The sequence below is a fragment of the Felis catus genome, chromosome D1, assembly GCF_018350175.1.
Source record: "Felis catus isolate Fca126 chromosome D1, F.catus_Fca126_mat1.0, whole genome shotgun sequence".
Classification (NCBI taxonomy): domain Eukaryota; kingdom Metazoa; phylum Chordata; class Mammalia; order Carnivora; family Felidae; genus Felis; species Felis catus.
In genome coordinates, this window is record NC_058377.1 from 63,133,515 (window position 1) to 63,159,085 (window position 25,571).

General features: G+C 47.3%; 1 protein-coding gene and 1 long non-coding RNA gene across 5 annotated transcripts; one reads left to right on the plus strand and one right to left on the minus strand.

Annotated features, from left to right (window-relative positions):
* Positions 1-655: 655 nt before the first annotated feature.
* On the minus strand, positions 656-25,313 carry LOC111556616. Of its 3 annotated transcripts, none has more exons than XR_006586332.1 (5): positions 25,040-25,313; positions 18,958-19,125; positions 18,216-18,435; positions 10,553-10,838; positions 656-858 (listed from the first exon to the last, which is right to left on the minus strand). It is a non-coding gene; the product is annotated as an uncharacterized LOC111556616 (long non-coding RNA). The 3 variants fall into 3 exon arrangements; XR_006586330.1 differs by lacking the exon at positions 656-858 and adding an exon at positions 3,197-3,611; XR_002736240.2 differs by lacking the exon at positions 656-858 and having other exon boundaries at positions 8,015-10,838; positions 25,040-25,306.
* On the plus strand, positions 6,554-16,952 carry CCKBR (cholecystokinin B receptor). 2 transcript variants are annotated; one of them, XM_023239509.2, is made up of 5 exons: positions 6,554-6,781; positions 14,489-14,740; positions 14,884-15,133; positions 15,428-15,600; positions 15,791-16,952. In XM_023239509.2, the coding sequence occupies exons 1-5, from the start codon at positions 6,631-6,633 to the stop codon at positions 16,327-16,329; spliced, it is 1,365 nt and encodes a 454-aa protein (XP_023095277.1). In that variant the 5' UTR covers positions 6,554-6,630; the 3' UTR covers positions 16,330-16,952. The 2 variants fall into 2 exon arrangements, with proteins under 2 accessions (XP_023095277.1, XP_023095278.1); XM_023239510.2 differs by lacking the exon at positions 6,554-6,781 and adding an exon at positions 11,508-13,615.
* Positions 25,314-25,571: the final 258 nt, after the last annotated feature.

Consider the following 25,571-nt stretch of genomic DNA (forward strand, 5'->3'; position numbering starts at 1 on the left):
GGGGAAGCAAAAACATGACAACCTTGGCAGGTCAAGGCTTGAATCAAAAAAGTAGCTTCCCTCAGAACTGAGGCTGGCCCTATATCAGGACATCTTGCACTTGTTTCCTTGACCTCTTTGGTCTCTGACTTGTTCTGGGACAAGGGTCAACGTCTTTTTCCTCTGGTTACCCATACTGACTTTGCAGTTCCCTCCTTGCTCTGGTCTAAAGTCCCCTGTTTCCTGGTCCTGAGCAATCCCATTCTCCCTGAATGCTGGTTCAATACCTGGCATTGATGGAATTTCCTGATTTGAGAAACGAACTTCCACCCTCTTAGCATTGCATTTTCATCCCCTCCTATGCTCATAGTATTCCCCCTTCTCCATTCCAACTATTATTTGGAGTTGTTTTCCTCTTATAAACCATCTTCTTGAAACAATCTCTAGCCACCATCTCCTGGCCCTCACCTCCCCATCGCCCAACTGCATTTAGTTCGGACAGTATGAGCAAGCGTGATGAACAGCATGGACTGCACCATGAAACTCTAAACAACTCAAGGTTCCTTGAGCACAAAGACTGCAAATAAGTAATGAGAGTAGTGTGGAAAGTGCTTTGAGAACTTGTTGGAGAAAATGGCAGGAGCCAGACCTTTGGAATATATGTAAGCAAGAGGACAACTATTAACATGTAATTGTAAACATTACCATAATGAGAGGTACAAGGTGTTACAGAAGTACATAGGAGAGGCACCTAACTCAGGAAAGCTTCTCAGAGGAGTTTCATCTTCCATAACCCCTTTTCCAACATCAGCTTCTTTGAACACTCCTCCAACTCCAGTGTTGACTAAAACCAGCAGTCCTGTGAGGATGGTACACCCTCTGCAAAAAGGGGTAACAACTCTTGGTTTCACAACTCAGTACACAGATTTGGGGTCCTCTGCACTCACCAATGCTGCTTCTTCACTCTCAATACCCTTTGCTCCTTGACACTCCTTGATATGTTCTTTGCACTACTCTCTTCCCTTTCTCATTTCTGACCGCTGCAACCTTTTGAAGCCTACTTATTACTCACTTTAGACTGTGTTACCTACTTCATTGTCCTGCCCATTATTGTGCCCTTGTCCCTTTGTTTTTCCATCCCACCCAACTGGCAAAATCTCAACTTTGGGCAAATTGAACAATCAGTATTCTCCATCCTTGCATCTGACTATCTGAGCGCTGCTGGAGAAACTGATACCACTGGGAATTCATGGTCACCAACTCCTAAGTGGGTCCCAGTTATCTTACTACATGCCTCTAGTGCCCCCTCCCTCTTTCCCATTTTATACAGTTTTCTTAAGCCATCCTGACTTCTAAAATTTCAATCCTATCTACTCATACACACACACACACACACACACACACACACACACACACACACACACCACTCACTGATAACCAGATCTCCAACTTCACAGAGAAAATAGAAAATATAAGATAGCAGCTGCCATTAAATCTATGCACTACTGTGTTAATTAAGATACAGAAAAAGTTGTTATAACAAGAAGAGAAAAAAATGTAGGGCCTTAAGAGTGTAGTTTCTTTGTCATATGAAAGAACTTGGGGTAGTAAAACAGCTGGAGTATGAAATATCCAGGCTCCTACCATCTTATCACTCCACCATCCCTGGTGTGTTACCTTCATGACATGACTGGAGATGGCTTACCCTCACATTCACATTCAACTTGCAGGAAAGGACAGTGAGGAAGAAACAGTCCACTCCTCTCCTATAAGAGCTTGATCTGGAAGCTGCACTTATCACTGCTACCCACAATCCTGTCCAGAATATGGTCATAAAGCCATGCTTAGCTGCCAAGGCATCTAGAAAATAATAGTTGTTAGCTGGTTGGCCATGACTTATTTTAATCTATAACTATTTCCTTCTATCTTCCTCTTACAATTGAGGCTCTACTTTTATCAAAACCTAGAACCTTCCACATGGGCTCTGGATTACACACTTTCCTGCCTTCTCAGGAATCTTGCATTCAAAATTAATTAATTTCTCTCCTTCTTCCTCCCCCTCTCATTTCTCTTTTATTTGTTTTCCCTTTCTCGATCATGATGCTTGCTCCCCTTGTTTTCCTCCCACCTGTCTTTTGCAGGCTGGCCTTTCCCTATCCAGACTTTAAATATGGTCTTTTTCAGATTTCTGATCTGGTTCCTCATTTATTCTTATTTAACACACTCTCATTAATTCTATGGTTTGCATTACTTCTTATGCAAACTGTGCATTCAACTTCCTACTGGAATTCCTACTTAGATGTCTAATAAAGCATCTGAAACTTACCATGTCCAAAAGGGAACAGATTCACTGGTGGGAGTTGCTATCTGATGGTTACTATTTTCTCTATGAAGTGGGAGGGCGGGTTATTTATTGTGAGTGAATGATGGTGTATGTGCATGTGTGTATGTGGGGTGTGTGTGTGTGTGTGTGTGTGTGTGACATGAAATGAGAGATTTTACAAGTCCAAAGAAAATTTGAAAAAAATAGTATGTAAAATGAGAGAAAGAAGGTGATCAGAGAAACTTAGTAAAACTTCTGATCATTCTGGAAAGCATCATAGTATGAGCACCTGAATTCTGATGTCCAAAATCCCTGGCTTTGAATTGTAGCTTTTTCACCTAGTAGTTTTGTGGCTTTGGGCAAGTTACTTAAATTCTGTCTGAGTCACAGTTTTTTTCATCTAAAATAGTAATCAACCGTATCGGACTTAAATGCAGAGTTCTTTGTGAGGATTAAAAGTAATGAATGTGCTTTGAACACAGTAGGTAATCACCAAACAGTCCCTATCCAGTTACCAGAAACCTTATTCATTTTAATCTCATCCTTCTCCCTCACCCTCAACATGGAAGCATCCTCTAGATTCTGTTTGCCTCCTAAATATCTCTTGGATCCATCTTCTCCACTGCCTCTATGACTTAGGTCAAGGCGCTATGCTATCATCTGTCATCTGAGTTACTGTCATAGACTCCCAATGGGTCCTACCCCTTAAGTTGCTCTCCACACCAGCTGCCATAACAATTACCCCAAATCTTTCTAAAGGTTAACAAATTTCCAGTGCTTCCAATTCGTCCTTTCATCCTTGGGTGGCTTGCAAGGTCTGTATTTGCTACTTTCTTCCTGAGAGGTGTGTTAGTTTTCTGTTGCTACTATAACAAATTACCATGAATTTGGAAGCTTAAAACAACATCTTTTTATTAGGTCGCAAGCATGTGGGCCAGAAGTCTGGTACAGTATGGCTCGGTCCTCTGCTTAGGGTGTCACCAGGCTGAGGTCAAGATGTCAAGCAAGTGAAATTCTTTTCTGGAGGCTCTGGGGTGAACATCCATTTCCAAGCTCATTCTTGTCATTAACAGAATCTAGTTCCTTGTGGTTGTAGGACTATAGTCCCTATTTTCTGGCTGGCTCTCAGCCAGAAACTGCTCTCAGCTAGAGGCCAATCTCAGGCACCTGCTCCTGAGGTGCAATCCCAGCTCCTTCCTCAAGCCAGCCACAGCCCCTTGCATTCCTTGCCATGTGACCCCCTCCATCTTCAAGCCAGCAATAGTGTGTCAAGTCCTTCTCTTTTTTCAAATCTCTCTGACTTCCTCTTCTGCTGCCAACCAGAGTAAATTCTTGTGATTTGGCTAGGACCAGTTGGATAATCTCTTTATCTTGAGGTCAACTGATTAGTAACATTAACTACATCTGCAAAATCTCTTTTGTCATATAGCATCATCATGGAAGTAGCATCTTATCATATTTATAGGTTCTACCCACAAGTGAGAATCCTGAGTGCCATTTTGTAATTCCGCCTACCACAGGAGGAGAAGCCAGAAAAACATCCCTGAGAAATGCCAGTGCCTTGAGCTGAGATGAGAAGGATGATCAGGAGTTAATTAGATAAGGAAGGAAAAGTTTCCAGAGAGCATGTGCAAAAGTCATGTAACCGGAGGACACAGATCCCCCAAAAAAATGAACTAAAGAAAGGCCAGTGTGTCTACAGGGGAGAGAACAAGGAGGACAGTGACTTAAAATGAGGTAGTTACAGAGGCCACTAGGAGCCAGACCATGCAGGTTTCAGAGACTCTGTGAAAAGGCTTTCTCCATCCCCAGAGCAGAGGTCATTAGAGTAGCACAATCAGATTTGTGTTCTGCACATATCACTCTGACTCTAAGGTGGAGGATGGAGGTAAGGGGGCATCTGTAAAATGTGGTGGACCACTGAAGAAGCCAGAAGAGCAGTGCAGAAACAGTGCCATAATGCTCATGCAGATAGAAGCAGACCGAGTCAAGGAACGCTCAGTGGCTAAAATCAACAGGACTTCATGATTGATTGACTATGGGAGGGAGGCAGTTATGTTCCCCAGGAAGCAGAGACTAAGACAGAGATTACTGTGGAGGATGTTTACTAAGGAGCGCTCTTGGAGTCTACACGTATGCAAGAGCAAGGAAAGAAGGACTGGGTGAAGGGAGAAGCTGAGCAGCAATTCAGTCCCCACAAAGGCTTTGGTCAACCCCACGAGGAGCTGTGCATGTCTCTCAGAGTTGTCCTCTGTTGGGGTGAGGAGGCTGAACCTTTGTACCTCTGTGCTGAGCAGTCACTGGATGTAGTCCCTTAGGAAGGGAACATGACCTTGCCTGAGCAGGCTTTCCTGAGCTCAGCCAACTCCCAAAGCAGCTGGCAGTGCAGTGCAGAATAGATCCCTCATTTTTGGAGAGGAGTTTGGACTTTTTGTCACAGCCTCTACTACAGGTAAAAGAGCATAAGGGAGTAAGGCAGCCAGGCTGATTCCTAAATTTCTGATTTCTGCATCTTAGCAGATATACAACCATATATTGTAATCATTGGCTTACCTGTCATTTTCCCCCAGGAGGGTGGGAGCTACTCGGGCACAGACTGTATCAAACAGCAAGTACACAGCCCTATGGCTGCCACATACTTTGCTGAATAAGTGAATGTCCGTCTACTCCTATTTCCACTCCTCTCTCTCCTACATTTCCTTTGCTCCCCACCCCCACACCCTACCGCCATCCAATGTGGGAAAAGTCCAGCAGGTTATCTGAGGTGCCACCTGTGCTGGAGCTGAACAAACAGCAAATCAGGCTCTTCTGGTCCAGGGCACTCTGATGGGGAAGGCAGGCAGTGCCAGGAGGAGGGGAGTTAGGGGAGACAGGTGACGACATCCCCACCCACCTCAAGACTAAATCCTCCTTCAATGTCCCAGCCCCTGTAAACTCAGTGCTAGCTGGAACAGGTCCTCTCCGAAAGACAGCTTGCATAGGGCTCTCTGAATTCCCCGTAAACTCAGACCTCATCCACAGTCTAATCTGGTCTTTGATGCTCCCACCTCCAACAGCTACTGCTGGGGGCCGCAGAGTGGAATTTCAGGGTCATATTGGAGTTTCCTTGGAATGGAGGAGAATGGATAGCCAGCAGGGCAGAAATCTTAGTGGAGGCAAGTCCTGCCCAAGGAACCGAACACACCTCAGTTCTGTGCATGTCCCCTTAAGCTTTGCACCGGCTGCACCCCAGTGATCTGCTCCCCTTCTGGTCCCCTCCCATGGGAACCTGACGCCCCACACAGGCTGCTCCACCTGCACTAAGAGCAAACAGGGAGCGTCATTGTGTCGGTGAGGGTGGGTGCTGCCTGGAGACCACGAAAGCCAGGGCCTCCTCCCCTCTTGTGCCAGTGCTGGGCCAGAATTAGAACCAAACCCCACTATCACCCCACCCCTCACTGGTTTATTCTAAGCAGTTCTCACTGCTACCCAGGCTGCCCTCACACCAAAGTCAGACTCTTCCTCTGGGCAGCCCTTTTGCCTGTCAAGGTTCCCCCGAGAACAAATGCTGCCCCCACATCCTTGCCCGCTGAGGACGGTTCTTTGGAAGCTTTGGGTAGAAACCTGGGTGTTGGGCCCTGAGGTAGGAGGTGAAGGGTGCGCGGGCAGATGCAGGGGCGACCCCAGCCCTTTGGAGAGGAGATGCAAGAACTACGGTAGCGATGGTGTCCAGGTCACTGGGGCCACTGAGGCATAGTATAGTAACCGTGGGTGATGCCACCGTGTTAGATGCCACCCCCACATCCCCTGACCCACAGGGGAAAGATGCTAGATCCCACGGCGGCCGCTCCCTCTGACCCTCCTTCCCCCACCCAGCATCTCCCTCTCCGCCACCCCTCCATCCACCCGTACTGCTACCCTCGCCAACACACACACACACACACACACACACACACACACACACGGATGCACACACTCACACTCCCAAGAATTCTGCCGAACCAGGACGGTGGTGAAGGGGAGTGGGTGGGAAGGAAATCTCTAAGAGAAGACCGGAGAGGCTAAGGAGGGGGCGAGCCTGGAGGACTGTCCCTGTGGGTGAGGGGAGCTCAGAAGTCCTGAGCGTGGGAGGGGGGCGGAGAGTCACCTGGCGGGACCGAGGCGGACGAGCCTGGAGGGAGGCGAGCCTAGGCGGGGCGAGCAGAGGAGGAGCGGCGGGGCAGGGGCCAAGGTTGGGGGCGGGGACCAGGCGGGGCGGGAGCCTCCGCCCGAACCGCGGCGCGAGCAGGTGGAGCCGCAGCGGGAGCCCGCCGGGCCGAGCTCGGGGAGGCAGCGGCTGGGCCGGGGCCATGGAGCTGCTAAAGCTGAACCGGAGCGCGCAGGGGTCCGGACCCGGGCCGGGGGCTTCCCTTTGCCGCCCCGGGGGGGCCCTCCTCAACAGCAGCGGTGCGGGCAACCTCAGCTGCGAGCCCCCTCGCATCCGCGGAGCCGGGACACGAGGTGGGTGCCTCCCTAAGCCCCCTCCACCAGCTCCTTCTCGCTGCACCCCACACTGATAGAGATAAAGGCCCCCACTGCCTCCTCAAACGCCTACACCATCCCCTCATAGTACTCCCTCAGTCCCTAAACAGCTCCCCCGACACTTCTGCCCCCCACCCCCCACCCCCTCCACGGCTCATAAAAACTCCATCACAGCTTCACACCACCTGATCAGAGCCCCTTCACACCCTGGTCTCCTGGTCATACCCAGAGCCACTGGTCATCCTCAAACACAGCCTCCTGCCCAACACAGAGCCCCCTCCTAGACACAGACGGCCAGGAAGCGAGGACCTCCTCTTGCCTATCCTTCCAGGTGTCTTCCTTTTAAATCCAGTTCACAGAGCCACAGCGGGGAAGGAAAGGAAGAAAAGAAGGCAAGACTGGGAAAAAGAAGAGGGCTGGTTGAGGGAGGGAGCACTATGGAAGGCTTGAATGGGAAGTTAGAGCTATATAATCTCCTGTGTCCTCTGCCCCACCCCTAGCCTTCCCAAAAGAGATCCTCAAACCGGAATTAGGCTGGACATTGGGGGCTGCACCCTAGAGATGCCAGTCTCCATTTCACTCCTCCTCAAATCCTCCTGCCTCCCAAACGGGAACTCTAATCAAAGCTCTGTCCCCTCTCTTTTTCTGTCTCCAAGTCCCCTCCAAGCACCCGCTCCAACCTGCCTTTCCTTAGGTTTCCTCCTCCTAGAGCCTGGCTGCCCCCTTCATCTCCTATCTCTTGTGCCACCATCTCCCCCACCCCCACTGCTTCCACTCACTCAGTCCCCAAAATGACTTTCACTCCTCCCACGGGCCAAGAGCCGCATTTTCTCCACAACCCAGCTCATGATATATGTTTTCCCTTCCTGCACCTTTTCTTTCCTTAAATGTCTTCTGGACACCTGCTGTTGTCGCTGAGCTAGGTGCTGGGGACACAGGGATGAAACAGACCCAGTCTGGACCCTCATCGGTCCATAGTCAAGTGCAGAAGGGAGACAAGCCAGTTGGAAAATCACAGTCACTCTGAGAAGTCCCAGGAGAGGGTCTGAATTGTGGGCATCCAAAGGAGATGGGATCCAAGAACTTCATAGACAAGGGAACCCAGGAGCTGGGTCTTGAAGTTGGAGTTCAGTAGGCAGAAAAAGGAAGCAGGGGGATTCTAAGAGAGGGAGCAGTGCTGAGCAGAAGGAAATTATTCCACGTTCAAGAAGGGAAAATGGCAATAAATTTTAATTTGAGTATTTATCCCACAAAATAATGTAAATGCTTTCTCAGACCAGTTTTTACACACTCTCACTTAGATTGCTTCATTCTACAAATATTTATTGAACCAGAGAAAAAATGAACACAGTTCCTATTTCATGGAGTTCACAGTTTAGTGGGAGAGCCAGACAAGTAAGCAGGGAATTGCAGCACAAAGTGGGATGTGCCTTAGATTAAGGCTGTGGGAACACAGAAGACGAGCTTTAGTCTAGCTTAGCCTTGGGGGTCAAAGTGGGCCTCCTGAGAAGGTAATTGAAGAAAAATTTAAAAAGACAAGGGAAAGCCAGACAAGCGAAGGGGCAGGAAAGGCAAGAAGCATTCTAAGCAGAGGAACAATATGTGTAAACGCCCAAAGTTAAAATCCGTGGTACTTTCGTTCAGTGTGTCAGTTTCTGAGTGCCTGAAACATACATCAAAAGAGAGGAAAAATGAACACTCAGGATGAGCACCAACCTAGAGGGTTTACAAAGAGCCTCACAGACCTGGCTAAGGAGTGTAGATTTTTATCCTGAGGATGATGGGAACTACTGAAAGACTCCGTAGTACAGCCAGGATTAGTTCTATAGTGTAGAAGATGGATTGGAGGACAAGACATGAAAGGGTGGGGGATGGGGTGGAAACTTTAGAAGGCTATTCTGTTTCTCTGATAAAAGATGATACGGGCTTGGACTAAGGTTTTGGCAGTGGGGATGGAGAGAAGTGGATGGATTCGAGAGGCACTTCTGGAAGTGGAATCAACAGAACTTGGTAGGGATTCATTAGAAATGGAGAGGGAGGAAGAGGTCAAAGGATGACATCCAGGTGTCTAGCTTGGACAATTAGATGGATGTTGGTGCTATATCATGAGAAAGATAACAAAGGAACAGAAACAAATTTGAAAGAGAAGAACTATAAATTCACTTTGGAACCCACTGAGTTTAAGTGCTGTTGAGATACCCAGGTGGGGTAGCCAGTAAGCTGTTGAATCTGGTGGTCAGGAACTTAGGGGAGGGGTGCAAGCTGGGAATACAGACTTAAAAGGTCTTTGCCTACAGAAGGTAATGGAAGACACAGGAATAGCTAAAATCATACAAAGATGACAAGATGAAAAGAAAACAGGTCCCAGGGCAGGACCCTGAAAAAGACTGAGATTTAAAAGCCAGGCAAAAGATGGAGAGCCCATGATGAAACCATCAGAGGGAAGGGAAAGATTTCAAGCAGGGTGGGATAAGTGATGTCATATGGTGCTGATATAAGTTGAATAAGGACAGAACAGCATCCTTCAGATCCAGTAACAAAGAAGTCCTTAAGAGGAGTTGTGGGTATTAAGGCCTGACTACAGTTGGTTGAGGTTTGGGAGGGTGCATGAGGAGGTTATGAGAAGTGAACCAGGGTGTGTAGATGAAACTTTCCAGAAATTTGGGAGGGAGAGAGAAGCAAAGAAAAAATAGGATAGTGCCAGAAAGAGCATGGGATTGAGGAATGGTATGTGGTGGGGGTTGTCTTTGGGTATATGTGTGTGCAGTAGAGGCAAGAGTCTTTTTAAAATGTTGATGCAGCATGGGCCAAGACAGAGGAAAGGAAGGTCAAAGGCTCAGCAGAGAGCAGGGACAGTCCACAGAGCAGGGGACCCTGAGAAAGCAGAACATGAAGTGATTCAGAGCACAGGTGCAAGAATTGGCCTTGCTTATCTGGATGTTGTTACCTACACAGAGTGGATGTTACCCAGGCAGTCAGAAGTTACCCACAAAGACTGTTTGCCACTCACTCAGATACTACATGTTAGCCAGGCTCACTCCAGTGTTACCAGTAGAAATGTGGATGTTACCCACATTATTCTTATATGTTACCCACATAGACCAGAGTGCTAATGTTCACTCAGATGCCACCACTGAAAACCAGGTATCACCCACAGTTACTTTAACAATGCCCATAGTCATTTAGATGTCACTCACCCATCAGACACACTTGCTTTCATTTTATCATCCACACATAGATATCACCCATGCTCACTTAACTAACATTTTCCAGATATCACCCATAAAATCATGGTTGTTAGTCTCACACATTCAGATATTAACCACAAAGACTCAGATATCACGTGTGTTCACTCAGGCACTGAGTTATTTTACTCAGATTGATCTCTCACTTCACATCTTAACATGTTAACATCTCACATCCATGCTCACCTAAATATTGCCTACACATACTTGAATATTACTTTCTGCTTACTCAGCTACTACCATCATCATTTGGATATTCCCCCATTCAGTTCAGACCTCTGAATATAATCCACATTTTCTGAAGATGTTATCTACCAAACGAGATGTTATCCTCAGACATATTACCTCTGCACAGTCTAAATTTGCCCACTCTCAGTCAGGCATTATCTACAGACACGTAGTTAAACCCTTCTCAGACCTTGTCCACAAAAATATGTATTACTCTCACCCACCTAGATATTATCTCAAAAACTAAATTATTATCCAATGTTCACTCTGATATTACCTGTACATCCTTCCATATTATTTCTGCTCCTTCAGTGAGTACGCATTGACATTTGGATATCCCCATTTGCCCAGCTATCATCCACAATCAGTTGCATGCTGTCCATGATCACCACAGACACATGGGTATTGCTTTGATGTCTGTGTTCATGGATGACCAGATCCAACATGCCAGTGGAAGGCAGGATTTGAGGCATCAGCAGCTTCGGTGTTGTTTCTTATAAAGTCCTGGTTTTTGTGTTTGGCACATTATCTGGATTTTTGTGCTCATATTTCTCTGCCACCATCTGGAAAGAACAAACGCAGATCTTTTAGACCCCAGAAACAGAAATGAACTGTCACAGTCTTCTGAGTTCTCTGGCCCAGCAGGATGATGCCCAGAGGTAGTCAAGGCACTAGAATCTATAAGGTGCCACTCCCATTCTTCCACCCCTACCTTAAGTTCTTAGTTGCCGAAGCCACCATGATCACTCCTATTCCACCACACAAACACACATGGATGCATACACATAGGCAAAAACACACACACAAGTCTTCATTCTAATTGCTTTTTAGTGACTTTTGAAAAAACTAATAGGCTATTTTTACAGTAGTTTCAGGTTTACGGAAAAACTGAATGGAAAGCACAGGGAGATTCCCACCCCCCCCCCATATACACACAGAGAGACACACACAGTTTCCCCTACTATTAATACCTTGCATTAATGCAACACATTTGTTACAATTAATAGGGCAATATTGATACATTATTAACTAAATTCCATAGTTGACATCAGGGTTCACTTCTTGGGTTGTATATTCTATGGGTTTTAAAAGATTTTTTTTTTAATGTTTGTTTATTTTTGAGAGAGAGAGAGAGAATGTGCAGGCATGCACAAGCAGGAAAGGGGCAGAGAGAGATGGAGACAGAATCCCAAGCAGGCTCTGCGCTATCAGTACAAAGTCCCATGCAGGGCTAAAAGCCATGAACCATGAGAGAATGACATGGGCTGAAGTTGGACACTCAACTGACTGAGCTTCCCAGGCTCTCCTCTATTCTATGGGTTTTAACAAATGTATAGTAACATCTATCCACCATTAGAGTACTGTACAGAATAGATTCACTGCCCTAAAAGCCCTGTGCTCTACCTTTTCATCCCTCCTACCCTCTTCCTGGGACACTGGCTCTAAGAGTGCTTTTAATTAATCTTTTTCACATCTCCTAACTGTTCAACAGCAAAGACTTGGAGAGATAGTAGTGGCTGGAAATAAGCTAATTGCTGGGAATGCGCAGAAAAATAGCAAAGTGTTGTACGATCGCTGGGCAATTTTACTGGAACTTTGTCCCTCTAGTTTTCAGGAGTCCCCATGCAGATTGGGAACTTGATAAGAGTGGGCATCATCTCATCTTTCTGCTCCACCAAGTTCAAAGACACACATGGGATACATCAGCTGGGTGAATGAATGAGAAATGTGCTTTTCATACTTCAGGGTGTGTACCGACTTGAGGTGTGGTTATTGATTCAAGAACTAGTTGAAGAGAGACATCCAGAGGAGGATCTGAAAAAGATGATAGAATGGAGAGATTAAGGAAAGTGGAGGGGTGGGGGCGGTAGACTGGAAGGAGACAAAAAGTACAGGATAGAATATTAGCTCACACACACCTCAAATTTGCTACACATAAGCCTTCCTTGCAGAAAGGGAGACATGTCTCCAAAGAGACAGAGGCAGAGAGGAGGGCATGCTGGAGCTTTAGAGGCACAGAGGTGAAGCATGGATGGGGCAGGACAAAGCAGGTGCATTTGTGTGGAGAGTGAAAGAGATTCGTTCAAGATTCATTAGCCAGCATGTGTGAACACCTCCTATTTGCAGGACATTATGCTAAGTGCCAGGGATATGCAGAAGAATGATCTGGGCATTGCCCCTGTCCTCAAGAAGCTCATAGTCCAGTGGAGGAGATACAGAATTAAACATAATAATACAGTGAGCAATGCCACACTGGAGTACAGAGAGGCAGAAAGAGGCACTGAGATTGAGATTTGATTGGGGAAGGAGGCAGCATGATGAATGACAGAGGGGTGAGGGAGCAGCAGGAGGCAAAGCATTTTAGAGATCTGGAGACTCAGCTGCTATTCTGATTCAACACCTGACTTGACTGTGTGATCTGAGAACTAATGTCACTGCTGGGTTCTGTTCAGGAATCTCTTGTAGATAGATAGCATGCACTTGATGCCTACAGCTGTTCCTGAATAAGTTGGTTATCATTATAAGAACAGTTTAATTCAGAGCCTAAGACAAGAGTCAATGTATGGGGCTGCAGAAGGGGGAGCTGCAGCTCTGAGCCCTTCCCTCCCCACAACCTGGAAGGCTCTGGCCCTGCCTTCTCTCCCTTCAAGCTCTCATGTCTCTCACGCTGAGGCCATGGGCTTGGGTGACTGAGTCCAGCTTAATTCAATTCACTTTTGTTTGGGTCTGCTTGGTTGTGATATAGAGGCCCAAAGATGGATCCATCCCCTAACAGACAATGACACAAATGAATGGGGTCAGCCCTCTGTCTAGCCCAGCAACACTAGTGTCCTTCCTGTGAGGTCCCACAACACTTTGTATATCCCCCAGCTTTACTCCTTATCCCACTGTGTGGCAATTATCTATTTATGTACCCAAATTTCCCTCTGGACTGTGAGCTCTCAGATGGCAGGGAATTTGTCATGTCCATCTCTTTGTCCTCAATGCCTAACACAGAGGGAGTCCTCTGTAAATGTTTGTTGAGTGAAAATGAATGTTAGGAGATAATTAAAATACAAGATAGAAAATAAAAAGCATTCTGATAGATGTGTAAGGAACATTCATGGGTCAGAGGAAGGGGAGATTAACTCCAAATGAGGCATCCAGAAAGGCCTTACAGAAGAGGGGGCAGTTTATCTGAGTCTTGATGGGCAGTGGTGTATAGGAATTTACCAGATACAGAAAACCAATTTGTGATGGGGGGAGGGTATTAGTGGCAGTTGGTGAAAGAACATTCCAGGCTGAGAAATCAATGTTAGCAATGGAGGAAGTCATGAGGGTGCATGATGCCTTCAAGAAAGTGAGTCATCCAGGGGCGCCTGGGTGGCTCAGTCAGTTAAGCAGCCGACTCGGCTCAGGTCATGATCTCGCGGTCCGTGAGTTCGAGCCCCGCGTTGGGCTCTGTGCTGACAGCTCAGAGCCTGGAGCCTGTTTCAATTCTGTGTCTCCCTCTCTCTGACCCTCCCCCATTCATGCTCTGTCTCTCTCTGTCTCAAAAATAAATAAACGTTAAAAAATTTTTTTTTTAAAAAAAGAAAGTGAGTCATCCAGTGGCTTAAGTGGGTGCATTGCAAGAGGAGGTGAGACAGGACAGTTCTCAGAGGATCTGGAAGACACGCTAAAGGGTTGCAGACAGTACAGGGAAGGTGAAGAGGGATTTTTTAGACAATAAGGACCTGACCTGACCTATGTTTCAAAAGGTAGTGGGTGATCAATAGTGTCAAATGCTACAGGGAGATCAAGTAGAATAGGCTGAGAAGAGACCTTTGGACTTGGCAGTTAAAGCTTAGTGATCTTGAGAAGTGTCCAAACAGTGATGGGGGGCGGAGGGGAGATGGATCGGGCACTGGACTGTAATCGACTGAGGAGTGAATGAGAAAATGCAAATAATCCTTTCAAGAAGCTTGGCTGTAAAGAGAAGGGAGAATTTGAAGCAAAGCTTGAGAAGAGACAGACCTTCTCAAGGAGAGGAGGAGTTAAGCCAATTTCCCTAAGCCTCAAGGGGTTAGAAACCTAAAGGATTCAAGTGAACCCATCCGCTGAGTGGGAGGAGGTATTCCTGGGATGCAGAGGGACCTAGCTGGGTAGGAGATGTGGGGAATAAGTGGGCTTGGAGGGTCTGGCTGAGTGGGAGCCAGACTCCTTGCTGCCACCCCTCTGTTTTCCTACCCAGAACTGGAGCTGGCCATCAGGATCACCCTTTATGCAGTGATCTTTCTGATGAGTGTTGGAGGAAATGTGCTCATCATCGTGGTCCTGGGACTGAGCCGCCGCCTGAGGACTGTCACCAACGCCTTCCTGCTCTCACTGGCAGTCAGCGACCTCCTGCTGGCTGTGGCTTGCATGCCCTTCACCCTCCTGCCCAATCTCATGGGCACATTCATCTTTGGCACAGTCGTCTGTAAGGCGGTTTCCTACCTCATGGGTAGGTGAGACAACCCCCTGCTCCCCTCCTTACCTAAAGTTCTTGCTGCACATAGGGGTCTTTCTCAGTAGGGCCTGAGCAAATCACTGGTTGAGTATGTAGTACAAGTTTCCTGAATGACCCCTTCCTCTTCCCTTGTTTAGGGGTGTCTGTAAGCGTGTCCACACTAAGCCTTGTGGCCATCGCCCTGGAGCGATACAGTGCCATCTGCCGACCACTGCAGGCACGAGTGTGGCAGACACGGTCCCACGCAGCTCGTGTGATCATAGCCACGTGGATGCTCTCTGGACTGCTCATGGTGCCCTATCCCGTGTACACCGCCGTACAGCCAGTAGGGTCCCGTGTGCTGCAGTGCGTGCATCGCTGGCCCAGTGCACATGTTCGCCAAACCTGGTGAGGGCGCCCATTCCTGGGAATTCCTCTCTCCATCTCCATCAGCTGCTTACTACCATTCCCCAGAATCTTCCTCCAGCTGCTCCAATACTCTGATTCCCTCTCCTCACCCACCACCCTGGGATTCCCATTTGGGGTCCCTCCCCAGTTCTCTAGCCCTTCCCAGCAGGACCCCCAAATCCTACTTCTACCTCAGGGGCCTGGTCACCAGCCCTAGAAAGGATCCCTTGATCTTCTTCCACCTGTGATTACAGGTGGACAGATACCCGCGTGATTGATCTGCTCTGTCTCCAGGTCCGTACTGCTGCTCCTGCTCTTGTTCTTCGTCCCGGGTGTGGTTATGGCTGTGGCCTACGGGCTCATCTCCCGCGAGCTCTACTTAGGGCTTCGCTTTGACGAAGACAGTGACAATGAGAACCAGAGCCGAGTCAGAAGCCAAAGAGGGCTGCGGAGCGGGGCAGGACCAGGTGGGTGATATCCAGCTTCCCCTCCCGGCCCCCACCCCTACCACCGGCCTTGGGAAGGGGCGGAGCCTAGAGTGGGTGGGGCAGAAAGGACCCTGACACGCAGATGCTGGAAATCGGGGTCTGGTGGTTCTTGGGCTGGAGGTTGAGAGGACTCAGCCTGCTGCTCTGACCGCCTACCCTCTGTACTCAGGTTCTGCCCAACCCAATGGGCGTTGCCGGCCGGAGACCGGGCTGGCTGGAGAGGATGGTGACGGCTGTTACGTGCAGCTTCCGCGCTCTCGTCAGACCCTGGAGCTGTCCGCGCTGACGGCGCCCACACCTGGGCCAGGATGTGGCCCCCGGCCCTACCAGGCCAAGCTGTTGGCTAAGAAGCGCGTGGTGCGGATGCTACTGGTGATCGTTGTGCTTTTTTTCCTGTGTTGGTTGCCATTGTACAGTGCCAACACGTGGCGCGCCTTCGACAGCTCTGGTGCGCACCGCGCGCTTTCGGGAGCGCCCATCTCTTTCATCCACTTGCTGAGCTACGCCTCAGCCTGTGTCAACCCCCTGGTCTACTGCTTCATGCACCGTCGCTTTCGCCAGGCCTGCCTTGAGACATGTGCCCGCTGCTGCCCCAGGCCTCCACGAGCTCGCCCCAGGCCTCTTCCAGATGAGGACCCGCCCACTCCCTCCATCGCTTCACTGTCCAGGCTGAGCTACACCACCATCAGCACGCTGGGGCCTGGCTGAGGGGTAGAGAGGGAGTGGGGGCTGAGGCGGAACACACCAATTCCTACAAGTAGGGACCCACCCAGACACACGAGAGACACAGACCCACTGACACAGGAGACTGACACCCAAAAAGCATGGACTAATCCCAACACACACACAAAAGTGGCTTACCTGACACAAAAGAAACAAACCAGATCCCCACACAGGAAATAAGGCACACTCTTGATATGGGACCAAGCCTGGCACATAGAAACAGGGCACTGACTTTAGACGCACACAGACACAGCATCCCTAGCAATGGACTATCCATACATAGTGGAAATTCTGAGAGAGGCTGGCCTGCCTCTCATATACACATAGTAATGGCACTGATTCTTTAGGGCTCTGGAGCCTGGCACGGTACTGACTCCTGAGATGCTCCAAGCTGCCCGCCCACCCCCCCCCCAGTTTGACCTCACAGTGCCCTTCCCCATTTCAGCACTGAAAAATACCAACCAACCTAATCTCACATCTCCCTGACCAACAGGCTGTTTTGCACTGAAAAGTCCCTTCATTCCTTTCCAGTTAAATTCTATGGCCCTGACCCTCCTCCATCACCCAAACTCTTCAAGAAATAATAAATGACTTGGCTTCCTCCTGAACTTCCTTTCTGGACTTTTTTGGGGGGGGGGGAGGGCAGGTGAGGAGGCATGGGATTTTGTAGAATTCTCCCTCTTGGGTCCTTCTTCCATGGTCTCTCCTGTGCATGACCCCCTGCCAAAATGCCCATGGTCTGAGGCTAAATGGGGATGTGGGTATTCTGTCTGGGTTGTCATCCTGGACCCACCTACACACTAGTGTCATACATAGTAGCTGGGGATGGGGGTGGTAGGCGGAATATCCATGACACATCATGATTCCTAAGCATTCTCCTAAAGCGGTGCCATTGCTAAGGTACTATATTAATAGGTAATTACTAAAATTTTATTGAAATGTAAGTGGAAGCACTATATAATAAGACTCAGTTTATTCAATGTGTGTTTCAAATACCAGGACTCAGATCATAAGTGTACAAGTTAAAGAGTAGGAACTTTTTTAATGCACTCTTCTCTGGTGTCAGAATCTGGCCAAGCTTCTGCCCCGTGGAAGCACCTTTACTGGCCACCAACAAAGGTGGGGAGAATGCTGGATCTGAATAAGAGGAATCCCAGAGCCCAGGCTTCTTTTTGACTATGAGACTGATCCAGCCCCAGAGAGAGGCAGAGACAGCAACATCATCCCTTCGCACACACAATGACAGGTAGGGAAGAACAGATGACCTCACCAGGGATATACATGGATAATCAGAAGTATGATAGAGTGAGAGGGTTTCTTGACACTTTGTCTTGTAACAGATGGGAAAATAGAGACCCAGAGCAGGAAAGAAAGCTATTCAAGGTCATACAATAAATTAGAACAAGACAGAAATAATCCTATTGAAGTAGACACTAAGCTCAGATGGGAAACAAGCCATACCCATCATGAGGCAGACCCAAGTTTTGTGGGGCCTGGAGCTTATAAAACCGGGTGCCCTTTTTAAGAAAAAGAATACCAAATGACAGATACAAAATTGCCAGGACACTGACCAGGGCCACGGAAGGCGCCTATGCAGTGAGGAGTCCAGAGATTTAAGCCTCGTTAACCTCACAGCCAGTAACACCTCTAACTCCACCCACTAACTAGGCTGGACAAAGGCCAGGTGAAGGACAATGAGAAAGGAGAGTGGTCTTTTGTTTACCGGTGCTGAGGCTGCTCCCATCCATCCTTTCTACAGGGCCCTGGGCTGCAAGAGGCAGGATGCAGGAAGAAAAGGAGGGAGAAGGCGTTCCAAGCTGTCAACTACAACAGTGCAGGTTAAAAATAGAATCCCAGCTGGTCTGACTTACTGGAGGCAAGATATCGGGCCTTTCTTTCTCATGCCAACTTTTTCAGGGGCGGAAGTAGGGTTGCCCACAGGCTTTGAAGCACTCTGAAGGAGATTGCTGATGAAGGCCCATCAGGAGCTGGGCCCTGGGCCCCGGATGACCACCAGATGGCAGTGGGAAGCTGGGTGGGGTCGGGCTCCAATTCCAGTGTGAGCTGAAGTACCTGTGGCCCAGGGATAGCCTAGAAGGTAGCACAAAAGCATGGCCTGAATAACACCATTTCGCACACAGTGCTGCCCTTTGGTCTACCAGATACTTACACATCCATCACCTTACCCCCTCCCCCAAGCCCTGTCTAGTTACCAGATATGGAATCTCAGGGACCTCCCATCCATTTTCTGTCTCTTAAAATCTGTCAAACATTTCAGGTCCAAATTTAATATCGCTGCCTCCCAGAAGTCCTTCTTGGTCATCCTCACAAAGCTTGTCTGCTCCTGTAGTACTTACTGCTTTCTCTCTTCTATCATACTGACTTGTGTTCCTGCCTGATTTCCCATACTGGGCTGGGAACAGCATAATGTGGTGAGAAAATGACAGCCTGGGCTAGAAGGCGGGGTGACAGAGGGGGTGGGAAATGTGGAGCTTCTCAGTGCAGCGTGACAGTCATCTTACATATACCAATTCACTTCATTCTCTCCTACACAACATTTCTCTTTGTTTGACAGAAAAGGAAGGTGAAGCTGAGAAAGCTTAGTGGACTTACGTGAAGTCCTGCGGCAACACTGAGCTCAGGTGTCTGCTCCCAAAACCTTTTCTTTTTCCAGGCATGCTGCATTGTCTTTCAAGGCTTAAAGACCTGGGTTCCAGTAGACCTGGCCTGCCTTTTAAAAGTTGATTTTGTGCAAGTTCTTTCAGTGAGTCTCAGTCTCAGCTATAAAACAAAAATGATTACATTAACTTCTGTGAAATGTGATTTATAATAAGAAATATACGTTGGGTCTTTACCCCCTCTCCAGGCACAGAGTTCCTAAAACCCTTGGAATTTCCTAAGTGATGAGAGCCCAAAAGGTGCTTTTTGACTTGTTGATGAACTGACTTTCCTAAAGCCTCTAGCTCACTTTAAGAACAGAGAGGGAGGCAAACCTTAAGAGACTTAACTACAGAGAACAAACTAAGAGTTGCTGGAGGAGGGGGATGGGTTAAATGGGTGATGGGCACTAAGGAGGGCACTTTTCAGGATGAGCCCTGGGTGTCATATGTAAGAGATGAATCACTGGGCTCTACTCCTGAAGCCAAGACTACACTGTATGTTAACTAATTTGAATAAAAATAAAAATAAAGAAAGAACACATTAAGAAATCTGCTGGCTCAAAAGAAGGAAGTGTTATCCTACAGGAACATTCCATCTGTTACTGGAAATATCTAATCTCCTTTGCTGACTGGTTTTATATATCAGTTGTATGGGTTTATACAGCTATTTATTTAGTTTTTAGGTTTATTTATTTTGAGAAAGACAGAGAGAGTGAGCGGGGGGAGGGGCAGAGAGAGAAGGAGACAGAGAATCCGTGCTGTCCGCCCAGAGCCTGATGCTGGGCTGGTACGAACCGTGAATCATGACCTGGGCCGAAACCAAGAGTTGGATGCTTAATGGACTGAGCCACCCAGGTGCCCCCAGTTGTATGGGTTTAGTTTAATGTCCACCTTCTATGAATAAATAGACTCATTTCTGTGGGCTGTCAAAAAAAAAAAAAAAAAAAAGGGCTGGTTGCCAGAAGGACCAATTACATGATTAGGGTTAGACCTTTCAGCCCTGCCCCTGACCTCCAAGGAGGAGAGGAGGGCTGGAAATTCAGTTCAAGCACCAATGGTCTGAGATTTAATCACAATTGCCTACCTAATGAGGCCTCCACAAAACCCAAAAGGATGGGGCTCGGAGAGCTTCTAGGTTGGTGAACATGTGGAGACAGGGGAGAAGTCCCACTTAGAGAAGGCATGGAGGCTCCGTGTCCTTTGCCCACAACTTGCCCTGTGCATCTCTTCCATCTGGCTGTTTCTGAGTTACATTTTTTTAATAATAAACTGGTGATTTAGTAAGTAAAATGTCTCTCTTGAGTTCTGTGAATGCTCTAGCAAATTAATCAAATCAAGGAAGGGGTTTTGGAACCTCCAATCTATAGCCAGTTAGTGAGAAGCACAGGTAACTACGAGGACTTCCAACTGGCATCTAAAGTCAGGGGCAGTCTTGTATGACTTAGCCCTTAATCTGTGGGATCTGATGCTATCTCTAGGTACATAATGTCAGGATTGAGTTAAATTGTAGGTCATCCAGCTGGTGTCAGAACATTGCTTGGTGGTGTGGGGGGAAAAAAACACATTGTAATCGGTGTCCGAATCGTAATTCACACTGCCATTTTGAGAATTACATAAAGCAATGCTCAAAAGTTCTTATCATTGTATCAGGCACATAGCATAACAAGGGTTAGACTCAAGATTGCTTTAAGACCAGCATGCAGGAATAACAGTAGGAAACAAGGTCCTCTGCAGACAGAGACCACCCCTAACTGAAGGGAGCAGAACTCTGGGTCCAATAGGAAGCTTGGGGCCTGCTAAGAGATGGTATTAGAATGTAATGAAGTCAGAATTTGAATCCATATGTGCCTGACCCCAAAGCCCATGCTCTTTTCACTATGCATCCTGATTCTGATCTCAGTCATTCAGGGCTGGAAAGTTGGGAGCGATTTGGAACCACTCAGGCAGGATTCTTCTCAGGGCTCAAAGTAGAAAAACAGGTAAGTCTATAATTCTGCAGACCTGCATCCCTTGGTGAGCCCCACTTCTAGCATCACCATTCCTGGAGGAAAACCCCTGAAGATTCACTTCCCCAAACAAGATGGGGACAACTGTCCTGAAAATCTCACCCCCTCAAACCTTCTAAGAAGGAAGGTTTCCTAGCTAAGTCTCAGATATGAGGTCAAATCAGAGAAGGGGAAGCATCAAAGTGAACATGCACAAGAAGGAGCCTAGGCCAAAAGCTGGCCCCTCCTATAGACAACTCAAGCCAGGGTCTTGGATGACCGTACACTCTGGTTAGTCAGGTCTCACTAGTGAGAAGCAAGGATGTTTTGTGGACAGACTTCATTCCTTGGAGTTATTTCTGGCAGAGGACAAGTGAGAGGAGAGGAAAGCAAGCATAAAGGTTGGGGAAGAAAGCAGGAGCCAGCTGGGATCAAATCTTTGTTGCTGGGATATAATGCCTAGAGGGGGGACCTCCTGGAAATGGTGGCCTTCATTGCAGATTCTAGCAATGTTCCTTTAGCTGTTTCTTATTCTCTGAGCCTTATTCAGTATCCCCAAACCTAAGGAGACACTCGGTCAGCAGATTCTTCTTCATCATGCACAAAGAACAGCACCTCCCCCTTGGTAGGGTGAGTCTTCTGGAAACAGAATCTAACCCAGCCATGTAGCCACATTTTGAGGGAAGAAAATAGCTTACTGATTAGGCCCAGTGAAGTACTACTTTGTCTTAATCAAACACTTTTGAGTCCCAGAACCCACCTAGGCATATAAGTAATAAGAGATAAGACATGGAAGGGATCTTGAGAAGTATACATTTGAACGATGAGGCTGGTTTGAGTGATAAGGCTGTCCAATTTCCCAGGGTGAAACACATAAGCCGTAAGCAACATGAGAAAGCCAGAAACATAAGATATTCCCAATCAGATACATGATCCTGTGGGCAGGGAGAGGCAGATACAAAGCCCTCACCTGGAGATGGGCAGGGCCTTCCAGGTGGAACTCAGTTTGGGGGCGGGGGAATCCCTTTCCTCAAACCAGAAGTAACTCCCCAATGCTTCCAAATGCAGCAGTATTAGTCAGCCCTGAAGTAATGAACAGCTCTTCAGGGCATTTGAAGCAGCCCCCAGGCCACCTACATGTGTAGCTCTGTAGTTCAGCCCCGAAAAGGCAAGAGCAAAAGCGATGGGGTCGTTGAAGCAGAGAAGTCTGGCTTTAAGCCTGGAATGTTTAGTTCCTGCAGTCAGAGAGGTGGAGGACCCTGCACACATGTCAGGGACATGCCACACACACAAACTTGGAATGCTGGTACAGGTCAAACCAGAACTAGACAGCAATAGTGGGGATCTGGCCAGAGGAGACCAACAGGAAGCTACAGTATAAGGAGCTAATGGCAGTTTCCTGGTATGAAAACTGGTCTTACTGGAAGGATCTGGTACCCAGTCTACCTCAATGCCACTTACTAACTATGTAACCATTAGTTCTGACTGGTTACTTTCCCTTTCTGAACCTCAGTTTCCCTCATCTGACAGTATCCCTCATCCGGCGATAGTGCATGCCTTGTTATGTAGTTGTGAGGGTCACAAGAGATGGAGAAGCTATCTCCCCTGGAAAACAAGCCCAGGAAGATTGTTGGAAGCCCCAATATTAAAACAATTCTAGCACCCACCTCCATATGTAACCCAAAGTAAAAATAATGCTTAGTCATAACATCATATAATAAAGTCCAACAAACTTCTGCCTTCCCCATGATGAGTACCTCAGAGACTTTCATTTGAAATGTCAAACATTTACTTATAATTATTTAGTAGTCATGTGGGTACAAAACATAGTCAACTAGTCCCCAGCCCCCTGTCTTGCTCCTCTCCCATATTCCTTCCCCAGAAGGAATCACTTTCAAATCTTTTATCATTTTTTTTTAGTATTTATCCCTGTATCTTTTTTTTTTTTTTTTTTTTGAGAGAAAGAGAGCAGGAGTGTGAATAAGCATGCAAGCAGGGTAGGAGCAGAGAGAGAGAATCTTAAGCAGGCTCTAGGCCCAGCACAGAGCTCCATGCAGGGCTCGATCCCATGACTATGAGATCATGACCTGAACCAAAATCAAGAGTCGGACACAACCGACTGAGCCACCCAGGCGCCCCATCCCCATATCTTTTCATAACATGCTAACATTATTTCTCGGTTCTTCTGTTTGGTAGTATTATCTATTGACTATCCACCATGGAAGATGAGGGGTTAATTCTCATGTCTACCACCAGCCCACCAGAAACACATACTCCTATACTCCCCTTTCTACCCAATAAAATTGTCACATAACTTTTGTTATCGTGATGACTAGCCTCCAAAGTGATCTACAATGATGCTCACCTCCTTGTATTCATGTCCTTATGTACTCCTGTCCCACATAAAGTAGGGTTAACTTGTATAACCAACATAATATCAAAACGTTTAATAAAGGCAGGACCCACACCTGCACTTGCATTACTTAGCCCCACTCCCTGCACCATAATCCCAGCCCTGTTGGGTCCTATCTTTATTTCACCTTCTGATGTTTTTTTTTTTCATCATGGATTTTTTTGCATTAATTTGTGTTTTCCTCAATATGACATTTAAAAATTCCTTACCTTAATTGCTAAATTTTCTGGTACCTCTTTAAATTTTGCACCTAAGGCACCTCACTTACTTTACCTTAGTCCCAGCCATAACATAGTCTAATTGCTTCTTGAGAAGGGATGCATGGAAGGTAAATTTTTGAAAACTTGTCTATATATCCCTAATTCTAGCCTCACAGTGGTTTCATAATTTGACCAGGTATATAATTATAGGTTGGGATTTTTTTTTTTAACCAATATTTTGAAGGTGGTGTTCTATGAAGTTCAAAGTTCAACTTTGCACAGTGGCTGTCAATTTTGGAATTCTGTTGGCTATACATGTCAGTCCTATTCATAGTATGACAGGATTTAATTTAAAAGTGGAGGACTAACAGCTGATGGGCAGTTTTGAGCAGTGGATGGAGCTTGTCAACTTGGAGCTTTATTGTAGAGTGACCTGGTTGGGCTGTTGGAGAACTCCAGATGCTGGGATCTTTAAGTCTTTCCTCTTAGGCTGATCAGATCACCTAGAGAAAACTTTTCCTATTTTCTGAACAGAAAATAAAGTCCTGGGTCCCATCACCTGGGGAGCCAGTGGAGGAAGACTGCAGGGTGGAGTGGGGTGGCTACCGGGCCTTTAATGTGCTCATGTGTACTTAAGTGTCCAGTATTTGTGGTCTCCCTGGCTTCAACTATGCCTGAAAGACCTTCAGTTTTATCTTCTCCAGACAGATCTCCTGCTTCTGCCTAGTAAGAAGAGCAGTGCCTTCTTCTCAACAGCTTTCAATCAATCTTCTTTTATTTTCCCTCTACCCCATTTCCAGAGATACCTTGAACATCAAATCCTAAGCCTTTTGAGGGATCTATCAAAAGTTGTGGAGTTCCTGGCTTACCCTGTACAGTTATAGGCTCTATTAAATCATTAGACACCTGTCCATCTATTTTTTAGTTCCCAAAATGTTGTCATCTCTCTTTTTCTCACCATCTCTGAGGATTTATGACTTTAAAAATCCCTTGAAAAAAAAATAACTAAAATAAAAATCCCTTTAAAGTCAGTTCGGGGATCAGGGCAATGCTCAGCATGGCACCAGAGGGTAACAGAGCATAGGATATGGGGATGCATTCTACATCTTGGCCTAGGAGGATGAGGAAATCCTATTTCCTAGCTTCCTCTCAGTTTCACTCATATTGCAAATAATGCATTAGTTGAAAAAATCAGTTTACTGTGGTTTTGGTGGGGTTTAAAAGGGGAGCAAAATTGTACGCCTATATTCAAAGTGTAATCTTTATTGGGAGGTACCCTAGGCCTCTTTTCTATGGAAGTGTCCAACTTGGATGGTCAGCTTCTGGAGGTAAATTTTGGTCTCCAAAGAAGCAAACACTGCTGGTGCTGGTACAATTTCATTATCAGCATAGTGTTTTCCTCAAATATTAACTTTAATTGTAACAGTTATAATTTACCAGTTAGTAAAGCAATTATAAAATAAGTTATTTCATCCAGACGGCTCGCATGGATGGGTACTGGGTCCCGCTGGCCTGGTCTCTGGTAAGTCCTCGCAAGGGCAAGGCCTGAAGGAGAGACCGCCCCAAGCCTGTTCAGGAGGAGCCGCAGAGTTACGAGACGTCCTCAGGGGAGGTGGTTCGGTGCCAGGCTCTGCCATACATCTTCGGGTTCCCGCTGGTACGGTCACCTCTCCTAGGGCAGCCCCAGGGATAAAGCATCCGCGCCTTTTTCGGCTGCGGTCGCCCCGCCCTCACCTCGCCCCGCCCCCTGGGCTCGCGCCCACCGGCGCGCGAGAGCTTTCAACTTCCAACGCCCGGTGGGGAGAACCCGAACCGCGCGCGGGAAACGGCTGAAGCCGGGAACGGTTGAAATGAGAGGGAGAGAAGCTGAAGCACGGAGCGGTCGCTGGCTGAACTAGGCTTCCGGGAGACAGGGAAGCGGCAGAGAGGGGAGGAGGGTGAGCGCAAGGGAGGCTCCGTAGGAACGGGA

Bases quoted from the DNA above. Each gene is read 5' to 3' on its own strand.
- CCKBR (XM_023239509.2), top strand. From the start codon at position 6,631: ATGGAGCTGCTAAAGCTGAACCGGAGCGCGCAGGGGTCCGGACCCGGG. The intron at 15,134-15,427 runs GTGAGGGCGCCC...CTCTGTCTCCAG, and splicing joins GCACATGTTCGCCAAACCTG to GTCCGTACTGCTGCTCCTGC. The intron at 15,601-15,790 runs GTGGGTGATATC...CTCTGTACTCAG, and splicing joins GCGGAGCGGGGCAGGACCAG to GTTCTGCCCAACCCAATGGG.